Raw genomic sequence first — 27,713 nt, forward strand, 5'->3', positions numbered from 1 at the left:
TGAAATCATCCTTTGGGTTAAAAAACAACCAATATGCTGGGTTAAAATTAACAACCCAACTTGATTGGTCAAGTTAGCCCACCGTGTGTTCTATCTTATATTTACCCAGCTGTTGGGCTAAAAAAACCCAATTTGGACTGTTTTTAACCCAATGTTTTTTAGAGTGTAGGAAGCAATTTATATCATGAACACAGCCAATCAGATGATGTTTTAAACCCCATACACCTCCACATCCATGTTTGTTTCCCTGTACATATTGCTTCGGGATGTTTATTGGTGCTGTAAACTTTCCAAATGTTTTCTTTGTTTTCCCTTTTATCTGCATAAATGATCACAGATGCATTCTCCTCTTATTATGTTATTCCTTGATGATTTTAAGCCGTTACATGACATTATTTCAGCTCCAGAGGTCACAGCTGGATAGCAGAGGCAGGATTAATACACTAAATAAATGATAGATAAATAAGTCATGTTCTAACAGAGTTAATGCTTCGGTCTATCCCTCGGTAAAGGTCAAATTGGTCGGTGTGCCCTTCTGTACTTCTGCTGACCGATGGTGCCTTTGTGATTTAATAGGCAGAGTTACATCATTTTTACACTGCGATTTTTGCTTCAAGATAATAAATAAGAAATAAATTCTTCTGTCCAGCTTTTGAGTCTAAGTCTTCTCCTCCTGTTTCTACCTGTGATGCTTGATTTAATTTCCTACATATCGTCATTTATAACAAAATTGAACTGGGTTGAAGGTTGACAGGTTGAGGTCACAAATCTATTGAAGGGAGGATGAGTATGTTGAGTAGAATGTTCTTTCACAAGATCTAACAACTAGACAAAAATTTTGGAATAATATATTGATGTGACTATTTATATAAGGAGGTTTGGGTCATACAAATTACGAGCGTTTCCCAGGAGAAATAACAAAATAGGAGGGGAACAGGAGATGGGTGTGAAACATGGGAGACTCCCAGGAAAAACAGGAATGTTGACAGGCATGAAGAGTAGTATAGCATACAGCACTGAATTTAGTCACTTGCTTTGTTCCTGAATGAATCAGCCATTTCAACAAATCTGTTCAATGAATGACTCAGTGACTGAATTTGCTGAGATTACAGTTCAGTCACAGATCATAGAGGGACTACGAACATCTCTTGCTTTCTCTCTCGCTGCAATTTTGCTTCTTTCTTTGTGAAGAAAACAAACACTATCAGCAGTCAGTTCTCTGTGCCGCCACCTCTTGCACATGCTCAAACTCCTGATGCATGCTTATTCCTCTCTTTCTTCTCTCCTATCTGAAGCGAACATCTCCAAGGTCTTTGTTTCTAACCACCCAACTACCTGCCCTTAGATCCCAATACCCACCCATCTCCTTTAGACCATTTCTCCATCGGTTATTCTTGCTCTCACCCACATTATCAACTCATCTCTTTCCACTGGTACATTCCCCACAGTTTTTAAAGTGGCCTGTATAACTCCACTGCTGAAGAAACCCTCACTTAATCCTGCAATGTTAGAAAACTACAGACCCGTATCTCTCCTTTCCTTCATTGCAAAGACTCTTGAGTGTGTGGTTTGACCAGCTCTTCTTCTTCACACAGAATAACCTCCTGGACAACAACCAGTCTGGCTTTAGGAGTAGCCACTCCACCGAGGCTGCACTGCCCTTGGTCATTAAAGCTCTAAGGCAGGCAAGGGCAGCCTCCAAATCATTTGTACTGATCCTACTGGATCTATCTGCCACTTTTGACGCTGTCAATCACCATATCCTCCTGTCGACCCTCAAGGCTATGGGTGTCTAGCACAGAGCTATTATAGTTCAAGTTACCTCTCAGGCAGATCATTTGGAGTATGCTGGAGAGCTGACATCTCTGAACCCCAACGTCTCAATACTGGGGTACATCAAGGCTCAGTGCTTGGACCACTGCTCTTTTCTATATACTTGAAATCCCTAGGTTCTGTAATTCAGAACAACCAGAACCCTATACAATATTCCAAAAAGAAGTGACAAGAATGGTATTTAATGAGCCGAAGAGAGCGCCTGTCACTCCTTTCTTTGTCAGGTTACATTGGCTTCCTATAGTAACTCGCATTAAATTCAAATCTCTGCTTTTAAAACCATCACTGGGTCAGCACCCCCTTACCTTCACTCGCTTATACAGACTTGTGTATCCTTTTGATACCTGCACTCTGCTAACGAGTGACGTCTTGTGGTGCCATCCCAAAAAGGGAAAAAATCACTATCACGTACCTTCTCTGGATCTGTTCCACATCTGTAGAATGATCTGTCGGTTGCAACATGATCTGCTGATTCTGTAGCCATCTTCAAGAACTGGTTAAAAACTCATCTTTTCCTACAACACATCACACTAATACAGAGTTTAATATCTTTTTCTATCTTTTTTCTATTTTGTGTCTTAAAAAAACCCTTGGCTATGTATGATGTGTTAGACTTGATGAGCCCAGTTCAAGTGCACTTATGTACTGCTGTTCTTGTGTTGTTCTAACTGCTTCTATTGCTGACCTCATTTGTAAGTTGCTTTGAATAAAATCGTCTGCTATTGTCAAAGCATTATACATAAAACAAGAAACATACAGTAACGCAACAGTGACCAACATTAAAGGTGCCATTTCTTCTTGTGTTTTTGATGCTTTGATTGTGTTTACGGTGCATAACATTTGTTCATGTTTCAGAAAGATTACATACTAACCAAAGTTTGAAAAATGGGATCACAAAAACTGGGTGATGAATTTTAATTCACAGAGGCACATGAAAGATTAAATAAAAGTCCTGTTCAAGATCAGTACTTGATCTTGAAGTACACTGCATGTGTGTTCAGGTGGTGCTGCATAGACCAATTGGTGTATAACATCAAAGTATCGTAAGAGCGATTCTAAAACCGCATGTGAGCTGCTGTTGTGACCTCACAATCGTGGTGCATTGTGGTCGATGGAGCAGCCTGAAGTGCACATGTGAAGCAAACTCACTTTCTCTGTCAAACTCAAGGGGTTGAGGGTCTGTCCAAATAAACTTCCCTTGTCCACTTAACAAAGTTGAATGCACTTCAAAATATCAACAGAAACAGCGGCTTAACCAATGGTGTGAATTTGGGGCAGGACTGTCTGTTTAGATGTCCAATGACAGAAAAGGAACATGTATGGGAAATTAATTTAGTTTAATGACAATAGTGTTGCAGAACCTTATATAACCTTATATATAAAAAATCTTACAATGCATGAAGAATTTGTTAATACAGATTTGTAATGATGTAGACAATATTTTACTACCTTTGTTTTGTGAAATCCAAGCAGTCAAGGGCAAAGCAGGAATAAAACAAGCAGAATTGTTGCAGCCAAATGGTATAACTGTATACTCAAAAGCCGGGTCTGTTTGGTTGGCACACCCACTAGAGTTTAGTTGTAGCTTAAACCTGTAGAGGCTGTTTGTGTTACAGCTGTTGGATAAGTGAAGACTGTTTTAGTCCGGGCACAATAACAACCTCTCCATTTTCCCCTCTCATATCAAAACTGTTGGACATGCAACAGCTGTGCCAGCAACACATTTCCTTCTGATAACACACACAAACACACACACCCTTTATTTTTTCTCCCTTTTGTCCTCTCTGGGACTCTCTGTCTCTCTCTACATTCGAATCTCTATATCTATTTTTAGTCCCATCTGTCCCAAACATCGGTGAGAAGACACATATGCAGTTTGACAACTGTCTTCTGTCCCCATAAATAAAGACAGCAGAGGCGAATCTAAAATCAACTTATCGTCATACACCTGTCCTAAACTAAACATAGGCAGGATACAGTAAAACGTTTAGCCTGGTCTATCTAAACATCAAATATTTTTACATTGTAATGGAGAGTGACATACAATGGAAGTCTATGGGGCATAACTTTGAGTTTTCTTTTCCTACTTAGTCTGTGCATTTTTATTGAATCTTTCAGTCAATGTGATCAGAAACTAAAGCCAGTTTAAATAGTACTGCATGTTTTGATAATATGCACAAAGAAAACAGGGACTGTTTAGATCCAGCAAAAGTACATTGCTTATACACAAAACACAATAGATTTACATCACTGGGCACTTTATCTGCAGTGAATCTGATTAAAAACTGTGCAATGAGTATAATTTAGTTGTATGGTATTTGACTCCATGTAGATTTAAAAAAAATTATTTCAATATTATAAAGAATTAATTTTAAAGCTGAAAGGTTTCCAGAGTAAAAATGTTTTAATGCAACACAGGAAAATAAGAAACAGTAAGTGCGTCTTAAATGTGTACATGTCAACTATGAATTGCACACTTTCTGGCTGTTTGTCAAAGAGATTGTATACACTTTCATGTTGTCTGCAAACAGCAGAGAGCACTGCAGCACACCTGTGTATGTAAACCACACACACAGACATGCGCGCACACGCACACACACACACACAAACGTGCACTCACAGCATCTTCAAAAAAATGGCTGTATATTTTTGTAACATTTTACGATTTAAATCATCTGCTATTCACAAAAAAACAAAAAAAGTTTCTTAATTTGTGAGCATGTGTGTGCTGACTGCTAAAAACATCCACACACACACATACGCGCACACTTACACAGATAGACAAACACGCACACATACTGGTATATGTGTATATGGAGGGTAATCTGTCTATCTTGTGGTCAGGTGAACGAGTGCAGATGTGATGAAAGACAGAAGTAGGGTGGGGTGGAAATGTAGATGCTCTTACACACCTGCACTCAGCCGGAAACCACAGCTGTCTTTGAGACCACCTCACAACAATTATTACACACACACTCTCTCTCTCTCTCTCTCTCTCTCTCTCTCACTCTCTCTCTATCTATCTCTCTCTCTCTCTGGCTGTGGGAAAGCTCATCGCAAACTCCTACACAGCCTTTACTCTTTATCTCATATTCTATGAAACGCACATGTTAACCTGTGATACGCATTCATGAGCACAGCATCCACACACAGGAAATGTTTCGTTCATTTGATTCGTATCTGTCTTTGATGAGTGCAGTGGGATTTGTTGAGTTATGGTGCTGCTATGAATGATTTCCCATACAGATACTCAAAGACTAAAGTACAAGTGGATTTGACAGACAGATGGGGTTGAGAGAGGGCTTAAAGCAACAACAACAAAAAACACACAAACACTAGTGAACCAGTTTAAAGCAGTAAATTGCAATTAAAAGACTTCTGTGTCTTGTTTGTTAACCACTCGCAATCCAGTGAAAGCAACAGCACAGTGCAATGCAGTCATTGTAATACCTTTCAGCGCAAAAACACTTTTTTTAGTAGAAACATGTTGCTGCTACTATATAGCACAGATCTGGACCTGTCAAGTTAAACTTAATGCAGTATTTTGGACCGATAGAGAAAGGGAATAAGACAGGGATACAGTAAACTGAAGTTCCAAACTCAGTTGACACAATGAATCACATTGCACTGAATCATTTGTGAATTAAAGGAAGTCTGAATTTCATTTTTATTCATGTTTGTTCACATCTGATCATGATACAGTAAATGCAGACACATCCGGCCTCAAGTGCCAGGATGAAAGTGAAGGACTGATGCTCTTCAGTAACACCAAAAACGACACCAGGTCTGTTCTGCTGATGACATCACCAAATATTAAACATCAACCTGTGAAGATGGGAAACTGTGAATCTGTGAACTGTGAGTAACTGTAACAGGAAACCATTTATTTAGCTGGAACATTTTTAATTTTTACAGGCAAGCAAATATAAATATAGGGTAACACTTTATTTTACGACCCGCAAAGTACCGTGTAATTAAACCGAATTTACAGCGTACCTATTTGTAACAACAGAGTACCTCCACAGTACGTACTTGTAGGTATAAGGGAACAATATTTTAAGTTTGGGGCAATAAGGGGGTAAGAATATATGGAAAATAATAAATGATTTATTCTCTAAGTATTTCATAACTACAGGGTACCTATTGTAATATTACGTGGTATTTATACAACAGTTCTTTCTGGTTCTCGAATCTGATTGGCTAAGAGCTATGCGATATTGTACTGATAACGGCACAGTAACCGCGTCACCTTTCGTATCATTCCGCCACCTAGTGAATGGAGGTCCTAAACAGGCTCATCTCTGAATTGAAAAACTGCACGCACACAAGGACACACACAAACTGTGTCTCATTAGTTCACTAGCTCGTAAATCAGTATGTGAATCCCAAGTTATTATTCCGTCAAAGATCAGCGCTCTTGGATGTTACGTTAAACTTAATGGGAGTAATGTCTTGTCACATCGTGTGGACACTTGGAAAGAGGAATGTAAACACTAGTTTTTTTTCTGGAGCTATATCTCTTATCAGAACACGAAAACACACTGGAACTGCAGGTAAGCACCGCAGCTTTTAAATGTCCACATTGATCATTTATTTAATCGCGACGTGACTATTAAAACATGTTATGAGATATCGCCACTGGTATATTTATAAGCAGCATGCAAAAACATCTCTCTGACACTTATAAAAAACAGTTTTATATAGTACTGACAAGAACAAAGTCTAATAATAACCGAGTGCTCGTATCGCGATAAGATTAAATGGTAAACCAATAGTAACATTATAGAAGTATAGTTTTATTAACTTTTACCTCGCGCCAAAACAACAACAACACAAAAGACACTAAATATGAATAAGAAAACAAGTAATAGTTTTATCATCACACCAAATACTGCTGATTTGATCTCATTTTGAACCTCAAAAAAAAAACAAGGCCAACATGAGAGCCAGGGTATCTCTGTCAGAGATGTAGCCCAGAGAGGGCGGTGGTCAGCGGGGCGAGTGAACACTGACGTCCGCTCATGCTTTGGTTCTCATACACTCTTAAGAAAAATGGTTCTATATAGTACCAAATAAGGGTTCTTCAGCTCGTAACAATAGCAGCACCCTTTTTGGTACTATTTAGAACCCTTTTTTAGATGGTTCTATATAGAACCTTGCCTTGAAAAGTGCTACATAGAACCTCAGTGGTGCTATAAAGAACCCTTTTATTTATCAGCAGTCAGGAGGATTATTTTTGTTTATATTTTTGTTTAGTTTTTTTATTTATAGCACTTTACACAGTTTAACAGTAAACAGAACTGCAAGACATCTGAAAAATACTTTTATTTTCACTTTTTCATTACATGAGATATCATACAATAATAAATATGTGCATTAAAATAAATCAGAATCAAAATAAATGAATTTTTATGCAAATATAACAAATCATTACTCAAATAAGATATGGATGTTAAATGATAGCTTCAAAATTAAATAAATGAACAATACAATTTGGCATAGACAATCATTCTAAATAGACAACAATAACATGAAATCAATAAAATCATGACATATGCGACATCAAAACATGCAAATGATAATAAATACTGAATATTAACATATTATGACATTACATTCAGATGTTAGCACTTTAGCACAAACAGATAAATGGCATAATACAGATTAATGTAAATATAAACGTCAATAGGATTGTGTCAATGTTTGTAGAATCTTGCCAAAAAAAGTCCATATTATTTTGTTTGCTGGATCATTGTACAGTACATACTCCATCCAATGTTCTTTGTTTTGTGGCAATGAAGTTGAACATTTAGTCAGATAAGAGTAAGATAAGAGATGGTCTGCTATTGTCATGTTGATCTTGAGACACAGGTTATGATTACCACAGATTCCCATCACCTTGCAGTAGTCATCATCATACAAGATTTGGATCTGTTGGAGATGGGAGAAAGGATAAGACATAAAGATAAAACAACTTAATATTAGCATGGAGTTTCTTACATACTGTATGTAAAACATGATTTGACAGAAGTTTTAATATGATTCTGCTCAAGCTACCTGTTTTGTCAGTAAATAGGTGAATGGTTGGCGAGAGATTTATTCATAAATTGAATAAACATAAACCACTGTTATCAAGTCAATGGCCGACCTGCAGAGCTTCACATATGATCCACCTACAACAGATAGACAAAAATAATAAGTAATTCTGCTATTACATGTAAATGTGCCACAAGATCACACACACAATCTCCAAAATGTTTAAATGGTAAATAACTATTTTTTTAATGCCAGAATTGAAAAAAACATGCATACATCACCTTTAAAAACGTGTCTCTCATATTAAGTGATCATACGCACTTCCTTCATTCCCAGCATAAGAAAGATTACCAAACGAAAACTCTGAAATATCAATAAAAAACTAAACACATGTTGTACCACATTATTTTCATAATTAAGTTTAATAAACTTAATGTACAATATACAGGTATATGCTTTTTAACACTTTAACAAATTATTATCCTAAATCATTGTTAAAGCAGAGTCCCCTATATATATCATTTAAAACAGTATGAAGCTTACCTGCTTTAAAGGGAATGAAGCTTAAAGTTTACCTGTTATAAACAATATAAAGTACAATAAAAACACACAAAACTTCAATTTACATAATGTTTAAACAGTAACTAACTATTATTTTAATGTCAGCATTGAAAGAAACACGCATACATCACCTTTAAAAACAGGAAGTGTCTCTCATATCGCACTGCCTTCACTCCCAGCAAGATTACCTCACATACGAAAACTCTGAAATATCAATAAAAAAAACTAAACACATGTTGTACCACATTCTTCTGATAATTAGTTTAATAAACTTAATGTACAATACATGTATTAGCTTTTTAACACTTTAACAAATCATTATCCTAAGTCTTAAAGCAGAGTCCTCTAAATATATCATTTAAAACAATACGAAGCTTACCTGTTATAAAGGGAATGAAGCTTACAGTATAAAGTTTACCTGCTATAAAATAAATAAATTACAATAATAACATACAAAAATTCAATTTTCTAGATGTTTTTAACAGTAAATGATGATTATTTTACTCTCTTACCTGCTTGTGATGTTAATCTGCAGGCGGTTCAGCAGGACTGATGATTCAGGGCTTTTACAGGTGAAAATAATCAGGAGGCAGCTTGAAAATAACTGACTCAATTTAAAATAAAAAAGGAGGGAAATAAAGAACCTTTTGCAAGACAAAGAACCATTTCAGGAAAAAAGGGTTCTTCAGTAAGCTATGGTTCTATATAGAACCTTTACCATCGTTTCAGAACCTTTGAAGAACCATTTTTCTTAAGAGTGTACGTACCGAATCTCACTAAGCAAACGTTCAAACAGGCGCTATCTTTACTAATCGATTGTAGATTTAAATATAATACATATATATTCTCGACTGAACTAATCTTAAAACTACACTTTGTGACCAAGAAATTGTAATATTTAAAAACGGCAAATCCATCCATTGAGTTAATATGCGATTCAAAGCAGCCGAAAGTGTTACCTGTCATTCTGGCAGCCCTCAAATCCGTGGCGGAAGAAGTAGTTCTCAAACAAAGAGGCTTTTAAAATAACTCTGTTGTTGTTTTCTAGTTTTCGTTTTTCAAACGTATGCCGTCGAACTGTTGTATAAAAGCAATATTGCTCTCGGAGTCGTGTGATATAGCTCTATATCATCACGGCTGTGATTGCCTCCGGCACAAGGCCGCACAGCCGTGATGATATAGAGCTATATCACACTCCTACTCGAGCGATATTGCTTAAGTATGACTTATGTCTATGGGTAATATGGTCTTGATTTTTTTGTTATATTTTTTTTCATATTTGCTACTTACCTGATGAAGTGTTTTGTATAGCCTACAGTTGATGTTTACAAGCCACGTCGGCAAATAAAATATAACAGCACAATAAAAATAATAGCAACTTCTACCTCTTTGATCTGTATGTATACAGAAGTTACCAGGTAACTCTTATATTTGCGGGCTGTAAATTAAAGTGGTGCTTATTCCCCGCTTGTTCTATGTATTTACCAGGTAACTCTCATATTTGCGGGCTGTAAACTAAAGTGGTGCTTTGTTCACCTCTTGTTATAAATGTTATAGGGTAAATACCATAAACATACAGAATATTGTTGTTTTTATTTTAAAACAACTTATTTCAAAACATCTTTAAAACACTATAATTAAGCCAATACTTAATTTTTATCAACAAACAACTTTTATTTCAAATAAAAAGTCATGACAATTTTTCATTGTTTTTGCGGCTTGGCTTCCTCTGTTGGTGTTCTTGTCCACTCGGATGTTGAGTTGATGTCGTCTCACAAATGCTGTTCTGCATTACATCTAAAAAACATAAATGAAAGCCTTCAGTAAATGTTTCTTTACTGTGCCTTGACAAAAAAACTGAGTTTTCTGAGCCAGTTAACTTTAGGCTAACTTATGGGCTAGCTAACCTGCTGCTACCGTTAGCTGGCAACTTTCTTGAAAAAACATTGTTTGAAATGCGTTAATCATGTATTAACAAAACCAGTCACCTTATCCAGCATGCGGATCCTGCTCCCATCACTCGCAGCCGTACTCCACAGTGTAGAAAGTTTTTAAAACCTCTTAAAGAAATTTCACCTCAGGATCGCATTCCAGCAAACCTCCTGCCTCCTTGCTTTAGCGCGAGCTGGATACCATCTGCTGTTGTTTCATTCTGGTTTGCCATTGCATAAATTATTTGGCTAAAATACTTGTGTTTACACATGTTGCAAAGTTTTATTCTACCCATTCGTAGACCTATAACACCTATTAAAAAAAACAAATAGCGTGCTGCTTTGTGGGCATTATTGTGTCATAAAAGAGTTTCAGAGTTAAAATTGCAAAGCACCACTTCAAATATGTCCGCAAATGTTAGAGTTTCCTGCTAAATAGGGAATAAGTTGCTATTTTTAGGGTACTTGCCTTAAAAAAAAGATTACCACATTAAATCAGCTGGACTTTTGTTATTAAAAGCAAGTAATATAGGCTACTAAAATAAAAGTGATGTACTGTTATATTTATTTGCCGATGTGGCTCATAGACATCGACTGTATACAACATTCAGTAGTCAATATGAAAAATTCACAATAAAATCATAAAAAAAACATAATTTCCCCATAGACTTGACTAAGTCATACATACCACGTAATATTACAATAGGTACCCTGTAGTTATAAAATACTTAGAGTACTTAGAGTATAAATAATTTATAATTCTTCATATTCTTACCCCCTTATTACCCCAAACTTAAAATATTGTTCCCTTATACCTACAAGTACGTACTGTAGAGGTACCCTGTTGTTACAAATACGTACCCTGTAAATTCGGTTTAATTACGAGGTACTTTGCGGGTCGTAAAATAAAGTGTTACCGTGCATGCGTGTGTGCGTGTACCTGGTAATAATCACGTCCTCACAAAGAAAGGATACCAGTAAATTTGTGACCTCTTGGGGACATTTTGAGGTCCCCATGTGGAAACAAACAGAATGATGTTTATTGAAAATCTAAGGTACAAGACAGTTTTCTGTGATGGTTTGGGTTAGGGGAAGGGAATCGAATAGAGTTTGTACAGTATAAAATGCATAACGTCTATGGAATGTCCCCACAAAACATGGAAACAAGAATGTGTGTGTGTGTGTTTGGGTACATGTGTGTGTTTGCATGTGTGTGAATTTTCGGGTATTTGTTGTTTCACCTTCCACCTCTACAATGGGTGTATAGGTGCACTGGATCAGTCCTTCCTAAAATGCATTAAACAAAGACGTGAAACTCAGCGAGTGGTCAGGGGTGTTCACTGATATGCTCACACAAAAATCGCTGCAAAAGATGTTTTCCAACAGCTGTTTTAGCATTCGTTGTAAACTTGTGGACCTATTTTTCCAAACGCCTCACACCCGTATATTCTTCCATTGAGAGCTTGAATAATAGACAATCCACCTTCGCCAATTGTAAGAATACAAACAAGGTTCCCCACGCGGAGTAATACCGTACCTCACAGCACATCTAATACAAGTCAATGGAGTTGGACAAAAACTACGATAAAATGTGTTGGAAAGCGTCTTTTGCAGCGATTTTTTGTGTGAGCACATCAGTGAACACCCCTGACCACTCAGTGAGTTTCACATCTTTGTTTAATGCATTTTACACTCTTAAAAAAAATGGTTCTATATCGAACCAGAAATGGTTCTATCACCCGCTTCATATATGGAACCCCCAAATGGTTCAATATAGAACCACTTTAATGGGTTCATTAAAAAGAACCCCAAATGGTTCTTTGAATCAAAGCTAGATGGTTCTATTTAGAACCATTAAAGGTTCTTTATTATTATGAGTAATTTATTATTGATAAGAAATTATAACCGATCTAGAAAATTATAAAAGTTTACTATTTATTAATTGTATTATACAGAAATATAAATCTATAAAAATTACTTAAAATCACATCTCTTTATTCTGTATTAGACAGCAAAACTTTAGTTTACATTTAAAATGTCTCATTACATTCAACCATTTAGTTATTTAATTATTTCCATTAAGCATTTTCACTTTTTAATAAACATCCATACGTTTATATATAAATAATATATATAAATAAATTGCATCTCTGTATTAAACAGCTAAACTCTTAATTACACTATACATTAAAAATTTTGTTCAAGTTATTTCCCTTACGCATAGATACTGTACAGTATATGCAGTACTAATTTTTAGTAACTTTTACATGTGTCTGAAATGATGAAAAGAAATCACGGTAACACTTTACAACAAGGTTCATTAGCCAACATTAGTTAGCTACATTAGTTAACATGAACTAATAATGAACTGCACTTATACAGCCTTTATTAATCTTTGTTAATGTTAATTTCAACAATTACTTTATTAAAATCTTGTTAACATTAGTTAATGCACTCTGAACTAACATGAACAAGCAATTAAAGCTTAAATTTTTATTAACTAACATTAACAAAGATGAATAAATACTGTAACAAATGTATTGCTTATGGTTTGTTCAAGTTAGTTAATACATCAACTAATGTTAACTAATGAACTTTATTGCAAAGTGTTACCGAAATCACAATGCATTTAAAGACAATTCATGAACAATCTATTAAATAGAATGACAATTTACACAAGTTGATTGTACATTTGTTTTGTACAGGTATTAAAACTTAAGCATATATTTTATAAATTAAAGTCACTGTGTGCTTAATGGCAAAAGGGTATTGAACATTGAGGAGAAAAAAAAACGCAAACAGTTGTCACGGAGTGACTATGCGGGGCGGAACCAAAAGGAGAGTGAAGAGGTTCCGCCCGGACCGGTTTGTACAGACACCGGCACTTCCGGGTTCCCCGGGAATCCCCGCACTTGCTGAAACAAGGCACAGCTGTGTGAGTGACGTGGCGAGCGATGGTTGGGCGAGCCACGCCATGGAGGAGGATATAAAGAGAGAAGGTAGAAGTTACCGGAAGGGTCGATTTTCGGGCGAGTCAACTTCCGCCTTGGGCAGCACAACGAAGACCAGCCTCCGAAGAGTCCGCAGGCTCTGCTGATCCGGCGACCGCTAGGTACCGGGCGGAAAGAGTGCGGGGCTGGTCCGGGCGAAAGGACGGCGTGGTTGTGTATAGGAAGTTACTTGTCAGAGTGAAGTTTGATCGCGTTGGATATATGCTGCAGATGCCGGCTGGGTTGTTAGTCCTTCGGGTGCTGAAATACGTAGTTCTGCTACGGCTAGGAGCTGTGGAGAGAGAAGAAACACTGTTCAACAGTCAAGTAAGAACCTCTTGAAACGGAAATACACAAAGTTTTCTTGAAGTGTTGTGCTGTGTCCTTGTCGTCCGTACTCACCTTAGGAGGGTCTTGGACCTTTGTGGATGCCATCAGGGGCCGCCGCGACGGTGTGTGCCCAACCCACCCAGATACGCTCTGTAGCGGTGTTCCAGCTGGAGTCACACGGAAACCCCTCCAACGTCCCTGGCCCCGTAATACTCCCCCTGAGGACGAGAAGCGAGATTTTTAGATTCCCTTTCCCATTCCCCACTTTAGTTTTAAATAATTTAAATAAAGTTTCTATTTCTATATTTTACTTATCTCTGGTTTGTCTGTTCATTGGGGTGCTTTGGGACCTCCTCGAGACAGGGGCGGTCCGCTTCTCTGGTCCGCTTCTCCGACCTGTGACAGAGTCATTCCACAGCCTGTGATGTCATGTCAATGTCTTCCACATATTAAGTTCACATTGTCCATTATAAAGTTGAAACTTTCAGATTTGAGAAGATCAGGAGAGCCGTTGAACACTATGGTTGGTGTGGGACCTTTGGGTTCCTGTAAAACAAACATTTCACCTTTTAAGTGCTTTTTACCAATTAACAGGAGCCATCAAATAGACTTAAAATTATCCCATAATAACACAAATAAATTATGACAACTAGGCAAGCGACACTCACGAACCAACAAGACTCATAATAATTGATGTGGAGCTGTATGCTATTTGAGGGTAAACAGAGTAATATTTTTATATTTGCATTGAATGTTACTTTAAATAAAGTGCCTCAAATGCTAACTAAATTACAGAAGACTTACACTATTTACACAGTCAAGGAAGCTGGGATTTTCTTGAAATAATGCTTGCAATAACATAAGTGCAGCATTCCTCACCAGACCTACAAAGATACAAATTATTGTACATTAGGTACAGATATCAATTACAGGGACATTTTACTCAAAAAAGAAAACTCATTCACTCACTCGTTATTTCAAACGTTCACAGCTTTCTTTCTTCAGCAGAACACTAACACAAAAAAGATTTTGAAGAAGGTCTGTAACCGAACAACTCAATTTAATGGACACAAAACCAATGCAGGTCAATGGGCACCATTGTTGTTCGATTACCATACCTTTTCAAAATATCTTCTGTTGTGTTCTGCTGAAGAAAGTGACGACAATTTTAATTTGTGGGTAAACTTTAACTCTTTCTCAGCCAGCGTCTCTTAATTAACAAGTTTACTCTTCAATGGCAAGGAAAAAGTTTATACAAACATTATTTTCATATTTTCACTTATACAATTTATAGGTGCTAGAACCTTTACATTGACAATGCAAATAAGGCTACTTTACACTGGACAAAGAACAAGCACCTTCTGTGGTTTCCTGTCCAATGAGATTGGCGTAGAGATGTTTTTACTTCCTTCTTTTGCACTCCTGATGATGTTTGGGGCCATTTTATTAAGAGATGTTTCCATGTTCTTCACCAAGTCTGTTCCAAACCACATTGTCATTCCATGCAGCATCTTAAAACACAAAATCTTTATATATCCACTTTCAGACAAACAAGTTCCTTAAAGTCTACATTAACTTGAGGTTGCAATTGACTAGTGATGTATTTTTCAAAACACAATGTTCAATAAAAAAATAGTGTGAAATATACAGAATTTAAATTAAATCCTCAAACACTTTACAGTCTTTAGTGCTAAATTCTAAATGAAATACATACAGTAAGAATTAGCATTAAAGCTACAAAACACAGATTTCTTTTATTTTGCTCTTTGATGAACATTAGTGACAGTCAGGTTTACGAGGTCCTTTTAAGCACCTTACCTTTTTGCATCAATGGGGTTTATATTTTAAAGCCAGTGACGTGTCTGACCATTTATTAACCATGGTTATCTGTGAGGGAGAGGAAAAAAAGCATATAAATTACACTTCACAAACCAAATACACATAAAAACCTGAACAGGTTTGATTTTTAAAACATTTGAATGTTAAATGTAAGTGTCTTAACAGCTACCATCACATTAATTAATTGTGTGCATCACAGAAAACATGCATGTATAGACTTATTGCGGATACGAACGCTGCACTGCAATCGTGCATTTATAATACAGACCAGCAGAAAGTTCTTAACTGTGGCCAGCAGTTTCCACTTTCCTTCAAGGTTAAGCTCCAACCCTCATAAAACACTCGTGAACAAGCGAAAAATACTCACGGAATATGTGTAAAACTGCGACAAACATTTACATATAATTTCCCTTCAACCGTCTTCCACCCGGTTCCTTTGACCACGCGCTTCATTGAAATAACACACCTGTCTCGAATTTCGTCTCCTTACAACACAGCTGTCTTATTGTGCTTGGCAATTTAATTTAAAATGACAAAGAAATAAAGCAGGACTGTAACGTAATTCATTAAAACCCGGAACAAAATGTATTTAACAGAGCTTTTATAATGACGGTTGACGAAGCCCGTCAGTGCTTTAACGTTACCAGCAGTATTTTTTAACTGAGGTAAATATTATAAATGTAGCTAGTATCACTATTTAGCACACAACCCGTTCTCATCAATATGCGTATAAATAACACGACTTTACACTTTCAAATTGCGTGTAATGTATACGCCAAATCCCATTTTTGCGTGCATATGATACGCCAATCCTTTCCATTCACTTTGATAGAGCGCAAATGCGTCTAAATACCACGCATCATCTTTAACGGAATTGACGTCACCAGCAGAGCTCAGTTCACTAATAGAGGATTTCACCTGATGCGCGTCCATCTTTAAACAGGTGGGTAACAATAATGCTATTTTTGTTACTAGATCACTTTGTTAACGTTAGCATTTTATTTATTTAATCGCTCCTGCATCACGCGAATGTTGTCGTTTTTTTTAAACGGCAGCGTATGCTTTTAAAGGAGTTGTTACTGGAACAGTGGGTTGCTCGATTAGCACAGCTGGTTGCTAATGCTGTATATAAACCTCTTGCAATTGGTAAAAAAAAAAAAATAAAACAAAAACAGCCTTTAATCATACTGTGACTTAGGTCTTTAGGTTTTAGACATGGCTGTTGACAGCACCGACTGATATAGTTTTTTAGCTATCGTTTTTCGGTAAAGTGGTTGGACCCCCAAGGGTTTATAATGTAGTCTAAGCACGGCACGTGGACTCCTAACCCAGATTAATTAAAAATTTTGTGCACGACATTGTGTTTTACTAAAATATATCGCGTCTGCAGAAAAAAACTAATGTTAAATGCTATTTACGGGCCGCTGTGGTGTCCCAGTAATCGGTGTATCGATGGGTGCTGACACCAGGTCGGTATTTGGGATCATACGGCCAACTACATTCACTATATAAGCCGATCTGAGATCTGTCGCTAACACAGGCACGTTGGTATAATGCAGGCAGGCAGTACTAGTTGCTTGCAGATGCACGAAGCAGATTCCCGGGATGTTTTGTTTCTAATGTCATCATAAATACACAAGCATTTGTTAATTAAGCACAATTTATTCTAAAGTCTTTGTCTTCACCAGATAAAAAGCTTTATATTTTGCAGTAACCAATAAAAAAAAAACATACATCTGAAATTGATGATGATAGCTAATCGATTTCAGTGGTTCCCAATACCAGTCCCTGGCCTCCCTCCCAGAACATTTTAGATGTCTCCATATATAAAAACACTTGATTCAGTTCATCAGCTTGTTAATGTGTTAATTAAGGAGCCTGATGAGTGAAATCAACTGTTTTATTTAAGGAGACATCTAAAACATTCTGGGAGGGTAGGACTGAGGACTGTAATTGAGATGAGAACCACTGGATCAGGTGACGTAATCTTAGCCTTAATACATAAATAAATATAATTATTTTTACAACAAGAGGTTGTTATGAAAATATCAATTCTCTTATCACCTTTATTGCAAATAGTCAGACGTCACTATATTCTACCAGAAAATAGAAAAATGTTGTCACCCTTTACCCTCATATCTTTAATGTTTTCCAGTCTTTCCATTCAATTTTATTAGTCAGAAAGTTTGAGTTGAAGGCAGATCTCAGATCTAACTGACACATTTATTTTTGTGTTTCAGTACAATGGCAAGTGTTAACAAAAACAAACTCGAAGCTGTTCTTATGCTTGGGGATGTATTTGTTGAAGAGATACAGGCAAGTTTCATTATTGCTATATACACATATGTGTAATTAATGAACTCCGGTTAGCTAATGGCTATTTTTCACCTATCTACATTTTATTACATGCTATGTCCATAAAGAAATGTAACCGCGAGTCACATACTCCGAAGCATGAAGTCACAAGACCTAAAGTGACCTGGTGGAAGAGGGACTGTCATGGACAACGCGTGACCACCAACAAACGGAGGAAAAAAGAGTCATCTACTGGTTAATGTCCATCTTGTAAAATTTGTCAAATATTTTAACCGTGAGTGATGATGTGTGATTTGGAGTAGGTGCAGGTTTGATAATTGTATTAATTGTCAATATTCTGTACTTGTACATTCATCGTATAAATTACATTATAATGCCAAATACATTTAGGTTTAATAGCTTCCATGTTTGTTAAAGGTTTCAGTGTTTACTTTTGTACACCTGGCCAAGATTTTTTTAAAGAATTGCTCTAATACGTTTTTTTTTTTTCTTTTAAACAGTTAGTACGTCTCCATGTGCAAGTTCCTCCATCACAGCTCCATGTACTAGCAGCTACCAATATTCTGGTAGGTAAAACACATAAGGTATGCTTAATATCAGGGATGGCCTGGAGAGTCACAGTCCTGCAAAGTTTAGCTCCAGCCCTGATTAAACCTCACCTGCCTGTAGCTTTTCAGTGGCTGTTTCTCAATGTCAAGGATACTTCCTTAGCAGGACTGGTCTTCCCAAGTCACTTTCTTCAGAGGCACGTCTCCTCTTTAGAATTTGGAGAACACGTAAATGGAACAGGCTAGGAAGTGCACGTCATTACGTCAGTAAAAAGGTTTGCTTTCGGTGCTGCGCGCATAGGATTGTGGGTGTTTTGAGAGTGCAAAGAGCACAAAGGATACACACATGCATCCTTTCCTGTATATGGGATATTTTTCTAACAAAGGACTTAGTCCTTGGTTGCAATTCCAAGGATCCTTGACATTGGAACAGTCCTTCGACGGATGTATATGACGTAACATCCTCGAAATTCTGGCTTCCAAGGATCCTTACTTGACATTGAGAAACAGCCTTTAACTCTTTAGACCTTGATTAGCCTGTTCAGGTGTGTTTGATTAGAGCTGAAGCTAAACTCTGCAGGACTGAGGCTGTCCAGGACCAAGGTTCGCCACCCCTGCTTTATATGAAAACAAGAAGTTAAGTACAAAATAAGTTTCATTATACCTGAACTTTTGCTATTTTAGTAACTAATCAGCTAAAAATGTTCCCCCAAAACACTTGAATATTGACGTTACCATAGTTTGATGCATCACGCTCTTTCCCCATGACAGAACTAGGATAACTTTAGACAGCATCAGTGTTTCTCAGCAAAATCATGTGGTGGTTGTTCAGTTTCACACTTGACCTACACATAATCTTAAGGGCCATGTGTTTGTTTGCCCATTTTTAACTATCCTTTTGCCTTTTCTGCTATCACTGGACTCTCCATGTATTAAAAGCAGTGTAACTGCCACAAAAGATGTGGAATTGAAAAGTTGGATTTCTTGTATGTTTAAATTTTTCTCTTTCTCTATTTGAAGATTTTAACATGCAGAGGCTTGAGGACATTCTGCAGGACTCTGAGAGCATTGATGTTGAAAATCCTGCTCCACAGCCATCATTGTCCAGTTGGTCTGAAAGGCAGAAAGGGGTCCAACAATGTTGGCAACAGGCAAGGCCACAAAACCTTGCCAACTTGTTGACAGCTGAGAACATCGTCCAAATGACATGTAATCACTGTCACAAGAAAGAAGCCATCATTCGTTGTGGGGAGTGTTTACCGTCTGAGTGGTTTTGTGCAGAGTGTGATCAACTGGTACATAAACGCCACACTCTGCACAGTAGGCAAACCACAATGTATGGTTTTTTTAAGTACATCCCTCCAACAGAGTTTGTGAAACTCCATGATGACAAATACATCATCTGTGAACAAGGTTGGTGCCTGTTTTTCAGGACGCACTCACATTATACCCAACCAGCCTGAACCATGTTCGAGTGTGAACGTACCCACTCCCTCACCTGCACACAGTCACACTTATCAATCCATGTTTAAGAATGCTTTTGTCAGTAGGATGCAGTTGTTTTGAAGAAAACAGAAAGTAAACTCTCCCACAACACCAAAGCCCATTGTAATGTTAATTTGAGGGCTTCTAGTTTGAGTCAATCAGGATGTGATGACATGCAGACCTCTTATCATGCCGTCATATTGCTTTGACGATCTATTGCTTGCACCACTCACACTTTCACTTAACTTTACCCCACACTTCAGAATTTTTTTACCGAGGCAAATTAAGTTTATGACTGTTGTGCAGCTGACAATCTGTTCTTATGAATTGCGTTTGGCGCGATTTGCGGTGACATTGTTCATTTCAAACCTGAGCCCAAGTGAACAGTGCCAGAGCCCACCTATGCAAGTGGGCCAGGGCACGATTAACCAAACCATGCACTGGCACAGTACAAACCAATCACACTAGTCAAACGAACTATGATTTGGGGGTCAAACATTCGGCAAACATTCGGGCGCGGTTTGTTTTGGATAATGTGAGTGCGCCCTCAATTGATTAGCATTTTTCTCCTAAAAGACAACATTATTAAATTATGTTATGTTTTTCAAGTACTTGCTCACAACCCAAACATTCTTTAATGTCATCCTGATTATCCTTTTCTCTTGCAGATTGTTTGCTGCCAACATCCTTTCCTCCAAGGATATGCTCCTGTGACACTGGTGATGTTGCAATCTCTGCTGGTAGATCCATCATACTGGTTTGCATAAATGGTAGGATTGTGTGAAATAAAATAAATGTTTATTTGACACGTTACTTGTTATTTATTTGTTTTTTCATTTGCTCTCAGGCCGTTACAATCTTAAGATCCCGGAGCTAACATGCAAACATTGCAATAAGCAATGGGCCCCAGAAGTCAGTGACTTAGTAAGGAGTGGTTACTGGCCCGCTACAATGCAAGCACAGACACTGTTTCACCGAGATCTGTTCCATTCCTTTGAGGCTATGAAGACAGCAGCTCCAGGAATGTCAGTGAAAGCCTTCACAGCAATGTTGGACCAGAGAACGAGGCAATTTGGAAGAGTATGTAAAAATTTGAAGCTGAAAGACAAATGCAACACACCCCACAAAAATGGTTGATTTTGTAGTTCGTTGTTGTTAAAAGCTAAACTACCATGTGTTTCTTTTTTCAGACTGGCAAAGTGAATGTAGATGCTTTTCAGAGGAGCTTTCTGCAATACGTGTACTGCAACTCTGAAAAGAACCAACTTCTGGGAAAGGAGCCATTTGTCTGTCCAGCCTGTAGCCCTGACATGTTGGCTGTTTCAGTTGATGGTAACCGAAAACTCTACAGGTTCCAGAAAAAAAACCAGTAAGTTTTGTGTGCTCATTAAAAACAGCCAAAGTAATTAATGTATGTATTAATGTTATCATAGTAATATAGGTCTGCCATTTAAAATTAAGCTGTTTATACTGTAGCTGTTAAATATATAATATATATGTTAGACTTTGTAACCTTAACTGTTGGTTTTGTAAACTTCTTACTACAATGAATACAAAATACATTTTCTTGTAGGAGTGAAGAGCCAGGATTCTTTGATGGAGTGTTTTTAGCCCAGGACTCTGAGGTGTCCAATTTTGTTGAGGAAGTCCGGGGGGCTGTCAAAAATGTATGTTTAAAAAGAGTGAGAGTGACAAAAGTGTAAAGTTGGATAAAAAACAGCTAGATTCCAATCCGGAGGGCACAGTATATCCATAGTATTGGTTGTTGCACACATGTCCAACACATCGTCTCAGACTATTGTAATTAACCTTCTATGTGCTAAATAGCAAACAACATCTGTTGGTTTGTTATCCTCCAGAGAGCTACAAATGGAAGATGGGTAAATCAGGCAATTCAAGACAAATCCTGACTGTAATTGTTAAGATAATAATGTTTGTGTGTTTGAGGGGGCAGTAGCCCTTCTATTTAATGTCCATGAATTAACTACTGACATGTTAAAACAATTTACTTTGGTAGATTGCAGGAAAAGCGATGTGTGGGGAATCCCACTGGAGAGTAGCAAGAGAGACATCAAAGCAGGCCAACAAGTTGGATGAAGAAGGAGTTGAAATTGCTGTGTGCAGGCATGGATTCTTACTCAAAGGTTGGTATTTGATTTGATCAATTGCAATTAAACGTATTAAGAGAAGATGATGAACTGAAGCCTTTTTTGGTGTGCAATGTGCTCTTTATTTCCCCCCCCCAAAGGTCTGAACATGTATAGAGGAGAAATATTTGCGTATCCAATGTTTCTCCAAAATCAGTTCCAGGATGCTACGTTTTTGGCTATGGATGTGACCTGCCGTTATGTGCCATATCTGGAGAAGGTGTCGGAGGCCCTGACTCATCTTCAGCCTCTTCGGAAAATGAAACATTGCTTGTCCGTTATGCATGCCAAGGCCCACAATACAAAATGCGAGGTGATGGATTTAACTACTTTTATATTCCAGGGTATTGTGTAGCCAACAATTAATGTAGAGTGCCACAATGCATGACGTGCATTCATGATCTCACTAATTTTGCATGTGGATTTGATTTGTATAGCTAGTAGGGGTGTGCATTGGCACTGCCCTCACAATTCGATTCAATTACGATTCACCAGGTAACAATTCAATTCGATTCTACGATGCATTGCGATGCATCAGAACTCTACTGTACACAACAAGGCAAGTGCAACTATTTTCAACAAAAACAGAAGCTTGGCAGCTTTAAGACAATGACAATTATATACCCGAGATGAGAATTTACACACAGCATAAGTCTTGTCTAGTTTCCCATTAACTTCGTTTAATCCGAAAGGTGCCCATATGTCCACTTTCCATGGAAAAGGGTGCGTTTTTATTTACCCGTCTTGATTGTTGTTGTTATGCCCCCGGAAGTAATTGAAACTTCACAATTTTATTGTCCACTTGAGGTCAGAAAATAAACAGTGACATAATCAATTATGGCACTTTGCTGCATCGATGCTGAATCGTGCATGCGCGCATTGCGATGCATTGCTGAATCGATTATTGTTGACACCCCTAATAGCTAGATTTAATAATCAGATATCATTGCACACTAATTCCTTGCGTGAAAATTGAAATACACATTGATGGTAGAAACATTAATCAGCAATGCTGTGATTGGCCGATTGTTACAATGGCCAAAGAACACACCTAGTTTTTTAACCCTTTCAGAACAAGAGCTATTGATATGGTGCAGCTATTGATATCCTGCAATATGCGTTGAATTTAGAATGTTCTTCATATTTATCGTTCATCTTCCGCTTCTTAAAATTCTATAGACATTGCTGTAACAGACTTTCCATATCATGTAAAAAGCCGCAACATCCAATCTATATTTTTATTTACATGAATAAGCCTGCTTCCATTCAGGTTTAAGCTTACAGACTTATTGCTATGATGACAACTCAAGTATAAGCCTTGAATAATCAAAGATTATGCAACAATCAAATCCTAATTGAGTAATTCAAGTATGAAGAACAGGCCCCAGGGGTGTGTTTTGTGTTAAACATGAGCTCCTGTGTCAGGGCTATTTAAATGTTACCCTGGAGGGCCGAGCACTGCATAGTTTAGCTCCAACCCTGATCAAACACACCTGAGCAAGCTAATCAAGGTCTTTGTGATCACTAGAAAATCACAGGTGGGTAAGTTTGATTGAAGCTGAACTACGCAGTGCTCGGCCCTCTAGGGCAGTGGTCGCCAATCCTGCTCCTGGAGGGCCTAATTAAGGTGCTTCAGGTGTGTTTGATTATGGTTGGAGCTTAACTCTGCAGAGACACCGGCCCTCCGGAACCAGTATGGGTGACCACTGCTCTAGGGTGAGATTTGAATAGCCCTGCCCTATGTGCTGTCCTCTACAGTGGTTGACCTTGGGATATGCATCAATATCAATCACCTTTATGTCCACACTGTTTAACAAGTCAACTGCTTTCTGTAGATTCTGTGGAATGCGAGGAACCAGGAAGGTGCGGGAACCACTCTTGGTGAAGAAGTAGAACAAGTTAATAGTTTTCTTTCCAGATGTGCTCTGACCACAAAATATATGACCAAGTCAGGTTTGTAAGCTTCTCTGCACCCTTACAATAATGTGCTAATGTTGTATGTTGAGTTACATTTACAATTTAGATTTTCTATTGTTTTGTACAGTAAGAAATGATATGCTTACTGTCCATGCAAGTGGGTGGAATCGGCGTAAAGAGAATGGCCTCCACATTGCCTTGTCTTCCAGATTCAAAAAGGTGTGTTCATGTATTTAGAAAAGGAAACCGTTACTGTTGAACTTTAAGTACACCTAAAATGCATTAAACTGTTACCCCCTATGTAGACACTGTAGCGGTGCAGGACTTCAGCTGTGTATATGTAGTTGTTTTTGTATTAAATCAGGCAGGAGCATATACTTTTTGGATTATTTTATGAAATGACAGGATTTTCTGTTACTGTTTTGCAGACCATAGAAAAGACTTTGGATGCAACAGAGAGCCTGAAGAATATGAAGGACCAGTTGCATTGCTCTGATGACATGCTAAAACAGTGGGTTGTTGATGTAAACCAGTGGGCCAGTAGTGGTAAGGACAATGATGCTTTATACATAAACCCTGTCTGGAGTAATTTGGTTGTAATGCATGTAGCTGTAGCTTATTGTTCAATTCTAGTGGAATTGACACCATTTGCAAGTCATAAGTCTTCAATTACTATTTTAACTTAAAGTAAACCTTTTTAGCAATGAAGACAGAATGGTCAGTCCAAATCAGACCAAATGGAAAATTATCATCAAGCACAATGTGCCAGTAGGGCTCAATATCCAGCGCTCCATGTTTGCAGCATTCATGCCTGCTTGGCATGTAATTCTGATATTTTATTCTCATTTTTGGTGAAGCAGTATGAGTTGTGATGGATATTGCTGTCCAAATTCAATATTGTCCCAAAGTCAGTTTCTACTATTCGATTTGCAATTTACAGTACTTAATGGTTTTAAAAAATATTCTTTCTTCTTGCCTTTAATTTAGGAAATGCAGGAGCCACTCATGTTGATGCTCGTGGTTTGCAGATCTCAATTGAAGCACTCTTTGTTAGCATTTGTCAGAAGAAACACTATCTTTATAGACAAAATGGTATGTATTTGTCTGTCTGCGTGCGTGTCTGTCTGTCTGTGCGCGCGTCCGTCTGTCTGTCTGTGCGCGCGTCCGTCTGTCTGTCTGCGCGCGTCCGTCTGTCTGTCTGCGCCCGTCCGTCCGTCTGTCTGCCTGTCTGTCTGTCTGTCCTCGCGCGCCTGCCTGTCTGTCTGTCTGTCTGTCTGTCTGTCTGTCTGTCTGTCTGTCTGTCTGTCTGTCTGTCTGTCTGTCCTCGCGCGCCTGTCTGTCTGTCTGTCTGTCCTCGCGCGCCTGTCTGTCTGTCTGTCTGTCTGTCTGTCTGTCTGTCTGTCTGTCTGTCTGTCTGTCCTCGCGCGCCTGTCTGTCTGTCTGTCTGTCTGTCTGTCTGTCCTCGCGCGCCTGTCTGTCTGTCTGTCTGTCCTCGCGCGCCTGTCTGTCTGTCTGTCCTCGCGCGCCTGTCTGTCTGTCTGTCTGTCCTCGCGCGCCTGTCTGTCTGTCTGTCCTCGCGCGCCTGTCTGTCTGTCTGTCTGTCCTCGCGCGCCTGTCTGTCTGTCTGTCTGTCCTCGCGCGCCTGTCTGTCTGTCTGTCCTCGCGCGCCTGTCTGTCTGTGCGCGCCTGTCTGTCTGTCTGTCTGTGCGCGCGTGTATATCTGTCTCTGTCTGTCTGTCTGTCTGTCTGTCTGTCTGTGCGTGCGCTCGGCTGTCTGTCTGTCTGTGCGCGCGTATGTCTGTCTGTGCGCGCGTATGTCTGTCTGTGCGCGCGTATGTCTGTCTGCGTGAGCGTGCGTCTGTCTGCGTGTGCGTCTGTCTGTCTGCGTGTGCGTCTGTCTGCGTGCGCGTGTGTCGGTCTGTATGTGTGTGTGCGCGTGTGTGTCTGTCTGTCTGTCTGTCTGTCTGTCTGTATGTATGCGCGTGTCTCTGTCTGTCTGCACATGTACTCACTGGATAGGTTAAATGCAGAAGTCACATTCCAAATATGGGGTTTTATTGGCAAATACTTAAATTCAATAATTGTTTTTGCTCTTACTACAGATCGCAACAAAAGGCGTCAGAAGATTAGCCAGAAGATTGGCCAAGAAAAGAAACGCTTGCTGGAGGAGATCCAGAGATACAACCAACAACCTGATGGTGACCCTGTGGACACAAACTCGGTTGTGCAGAAACTCTCCAACAAAACTCCAGAGAGCATGATCTGGCCTTGGCAGGAAGAGAACACAGGTATTGTATGAACATTTAACTTTTAGTATTTTATTTCAAATGTATCATTCTCAAATATGTTTATTAATGTATAGTTTTTATTCCTTCAGACGGTGTCAACATTATTACTAAGAAGAAGCTCTTTGACCAGCTAATGCTTGTCTCACGACTGACAGAAGAAAAGGAGATCCTTGTTAAAGAAATGATGCAGCACTGTCAGTACCTTAAGAACTCTCTAGCAAAGGTTCAGTTACTGATGGCCACTGTTTCAGAGTGCACACAAACAGGAAGTAAGTATAATTTAAACTCCAAATTGACTTGGTATTTAAGATTTGTCTTGACATAAATAAGCTATCTGATTAAATGTTTAGTGTTTATGTAATTACATTGTTATTTTTGTATGTGTGGACTTATAGGCTATCCAAATGGATTCACAGAGGATGGGTGCAAGGGCCTCCTCTGTCTACTCAAGAGAAGACTGCAAGACCTCAGACTCAAACAGCAGACTGTGGCATGCACATATAGAGGCATTCTTGAAAAAACTCCTAGGCTACTGGAAGAGGAGGAATTGGAAATAGAGGAAGAAATGGACTGGCAAAGTGACATCAGCTCTGAGGACGAAGATGATGAAGAATTGGGGACCCACGTAAATTGAATTGGAACTCAAGTCGGATGTTTGTACTTCGATAACTTAAAAAGGTTTCTGGAGTTTTGACAGAAGTTCCTGTGTTTTTGTAAATAAGTTTGTGGTTAGATTTGTTCCAGCAGACAACGGAATTTAAATTGAATAATTTTATTTATTTTAAGTTGACATTTGAAGAGTTTCATTGCAAAACGAGATAACTCTGTTTTTATTAATTGTTCAGAAATCTTGTTTTTGTGGTTGTGCATTCCAATTAATATCAATTCAACTGCAGTTGGTTTGTTTTGATTTAAACCTTCATAACTTAAAAAATACAGCTAAGTAGCACCATAAAACAAAATAATAACATAATAATAAACATGTTTTGACAAAAATGTTAAAAACGGATTTATCTCGTTTTGCAACGAAACTCTTCATATGATGAAAATCTAGACTTTTTCCATGTTTAAGTGCTATAATTGCATCCCCAGTGCTTCTATCAACCTAGAAAATGTGAAAAAGATCAACCCAGTAACCCAACTTCTGGTTACTGGTTTTGGTAAACCATTCTATGCAAGCATGTGAAAAAATAGGTCATTGAAATTTGTCTCTCCTTGTGATGTCAGTAAGGGATCTTATTAAAATAATACCGCCCCTTAATCTGCACTATCCAACCAGAAATATGCACTTGTTTACTTGGTTTGTTGTCACATGCTTCTTATACTGCTGTAATTATCAGTAGCCATAACCAGATGTTATTATTGTTTCTGTTTTTTATTTTATCTCCACTTTTGGTTATTTTAATTGGTAGTCCACGTTGTACACTTTCTCTCACATGTAGGCCCATGAAAATGATGAAATTTCCCAAACTTCTGAAACATGTAATATGTA

The 27,713-nt window shown here is 38.2% G+C and overlaps 1 protein-coding gene and 1 long non-coding RNA gene across 3 annotated transcripts; one reads left to right on the top strand and one right to left on the bottom strand.

The window, feature by feature from the left end:
• Positions 1–8,147: 8,147 nt before the first annotated feature.
• LOC141369377 (uncharacterized) lies at positions 8,148–9,187 on the bottom strand. The gene is made up of 5 exons (XR_012373045.1): positions 8,943–9,187; positions 8,810–8,851; positions 8,562–8,634; positions 8,413–8,444; positions 8,148–8,232 (listed from the first exon to the last, which is right to left on the bottom strand). It is a non-coding gene; the product is annotated as an uncharacterized lncRNA (long non-coding RNA).
• Positions 9,188–16,241: 7,054 nt separating this feature from the next.
• Positions 16,242–27,496, top strand: LOC129442074 (uncharacterized). 2 transcript variants are annotated; one of them, XM_055201916.2, is made up of 18 exons: positions 16,242–16,463; positions 17,761–17,836; positions 17,944–18,070; positions 18,337–18,402; positions 19,405–19,797; positions 20,538–20,639; positions 20,717–20,949; positions 21,060–21,238; positions 21,443–21,536; positions 21,887–22,013; positions 22,118–22,329; positions 23,852–23,969; positions 24,061–24,152; positions 24,362–24,479; positions 24,921–25,025; positions 26,036–26,221; positions 26,311–26,490; positions 26,617–27,496. In XM_055201916.2, the coding sequence occupies exons 2-18, from the start codon at positions 17,765–17,767 to the stop codon at positions 26,853–26,855; spliced, it is 2,643 nt and encodes an 880-aa protein (XP_055057891.2). In that variant the 5' UTR covers positions 16,242–16,463; positions 17,761–17,764; the 3' UTR covers positions 26,856–27,496. The 2 variants fall into 2 exon arrangements, with proteins under 2 accessions (XP_055057891.2, XP_073730977.1); XM_073874876.1 differs by lacking the exon at positions 16,242–16,463 and having other exon boundaries at positions 17,413–17,836.
• Positions 27,497–27,713: the final 217 nt, after the last annotated feature.

Source organism: Misgurnus anguillicaudatus, chromosome 13 (genome assembly GCF_027580225.2).
Source record: "Misgurnus anguillicaudatus chromosome 13, ASM2758022v2, whole genome shotgun sequence".
NCBI classification, from domain to species: domain Eukaryota; kingdom Metazoa; phylum Chordata; class Actinopteri; order Cypriniformes; family Cobitidae; genus Misgurnus; species Misgurnus anguillicaudatus.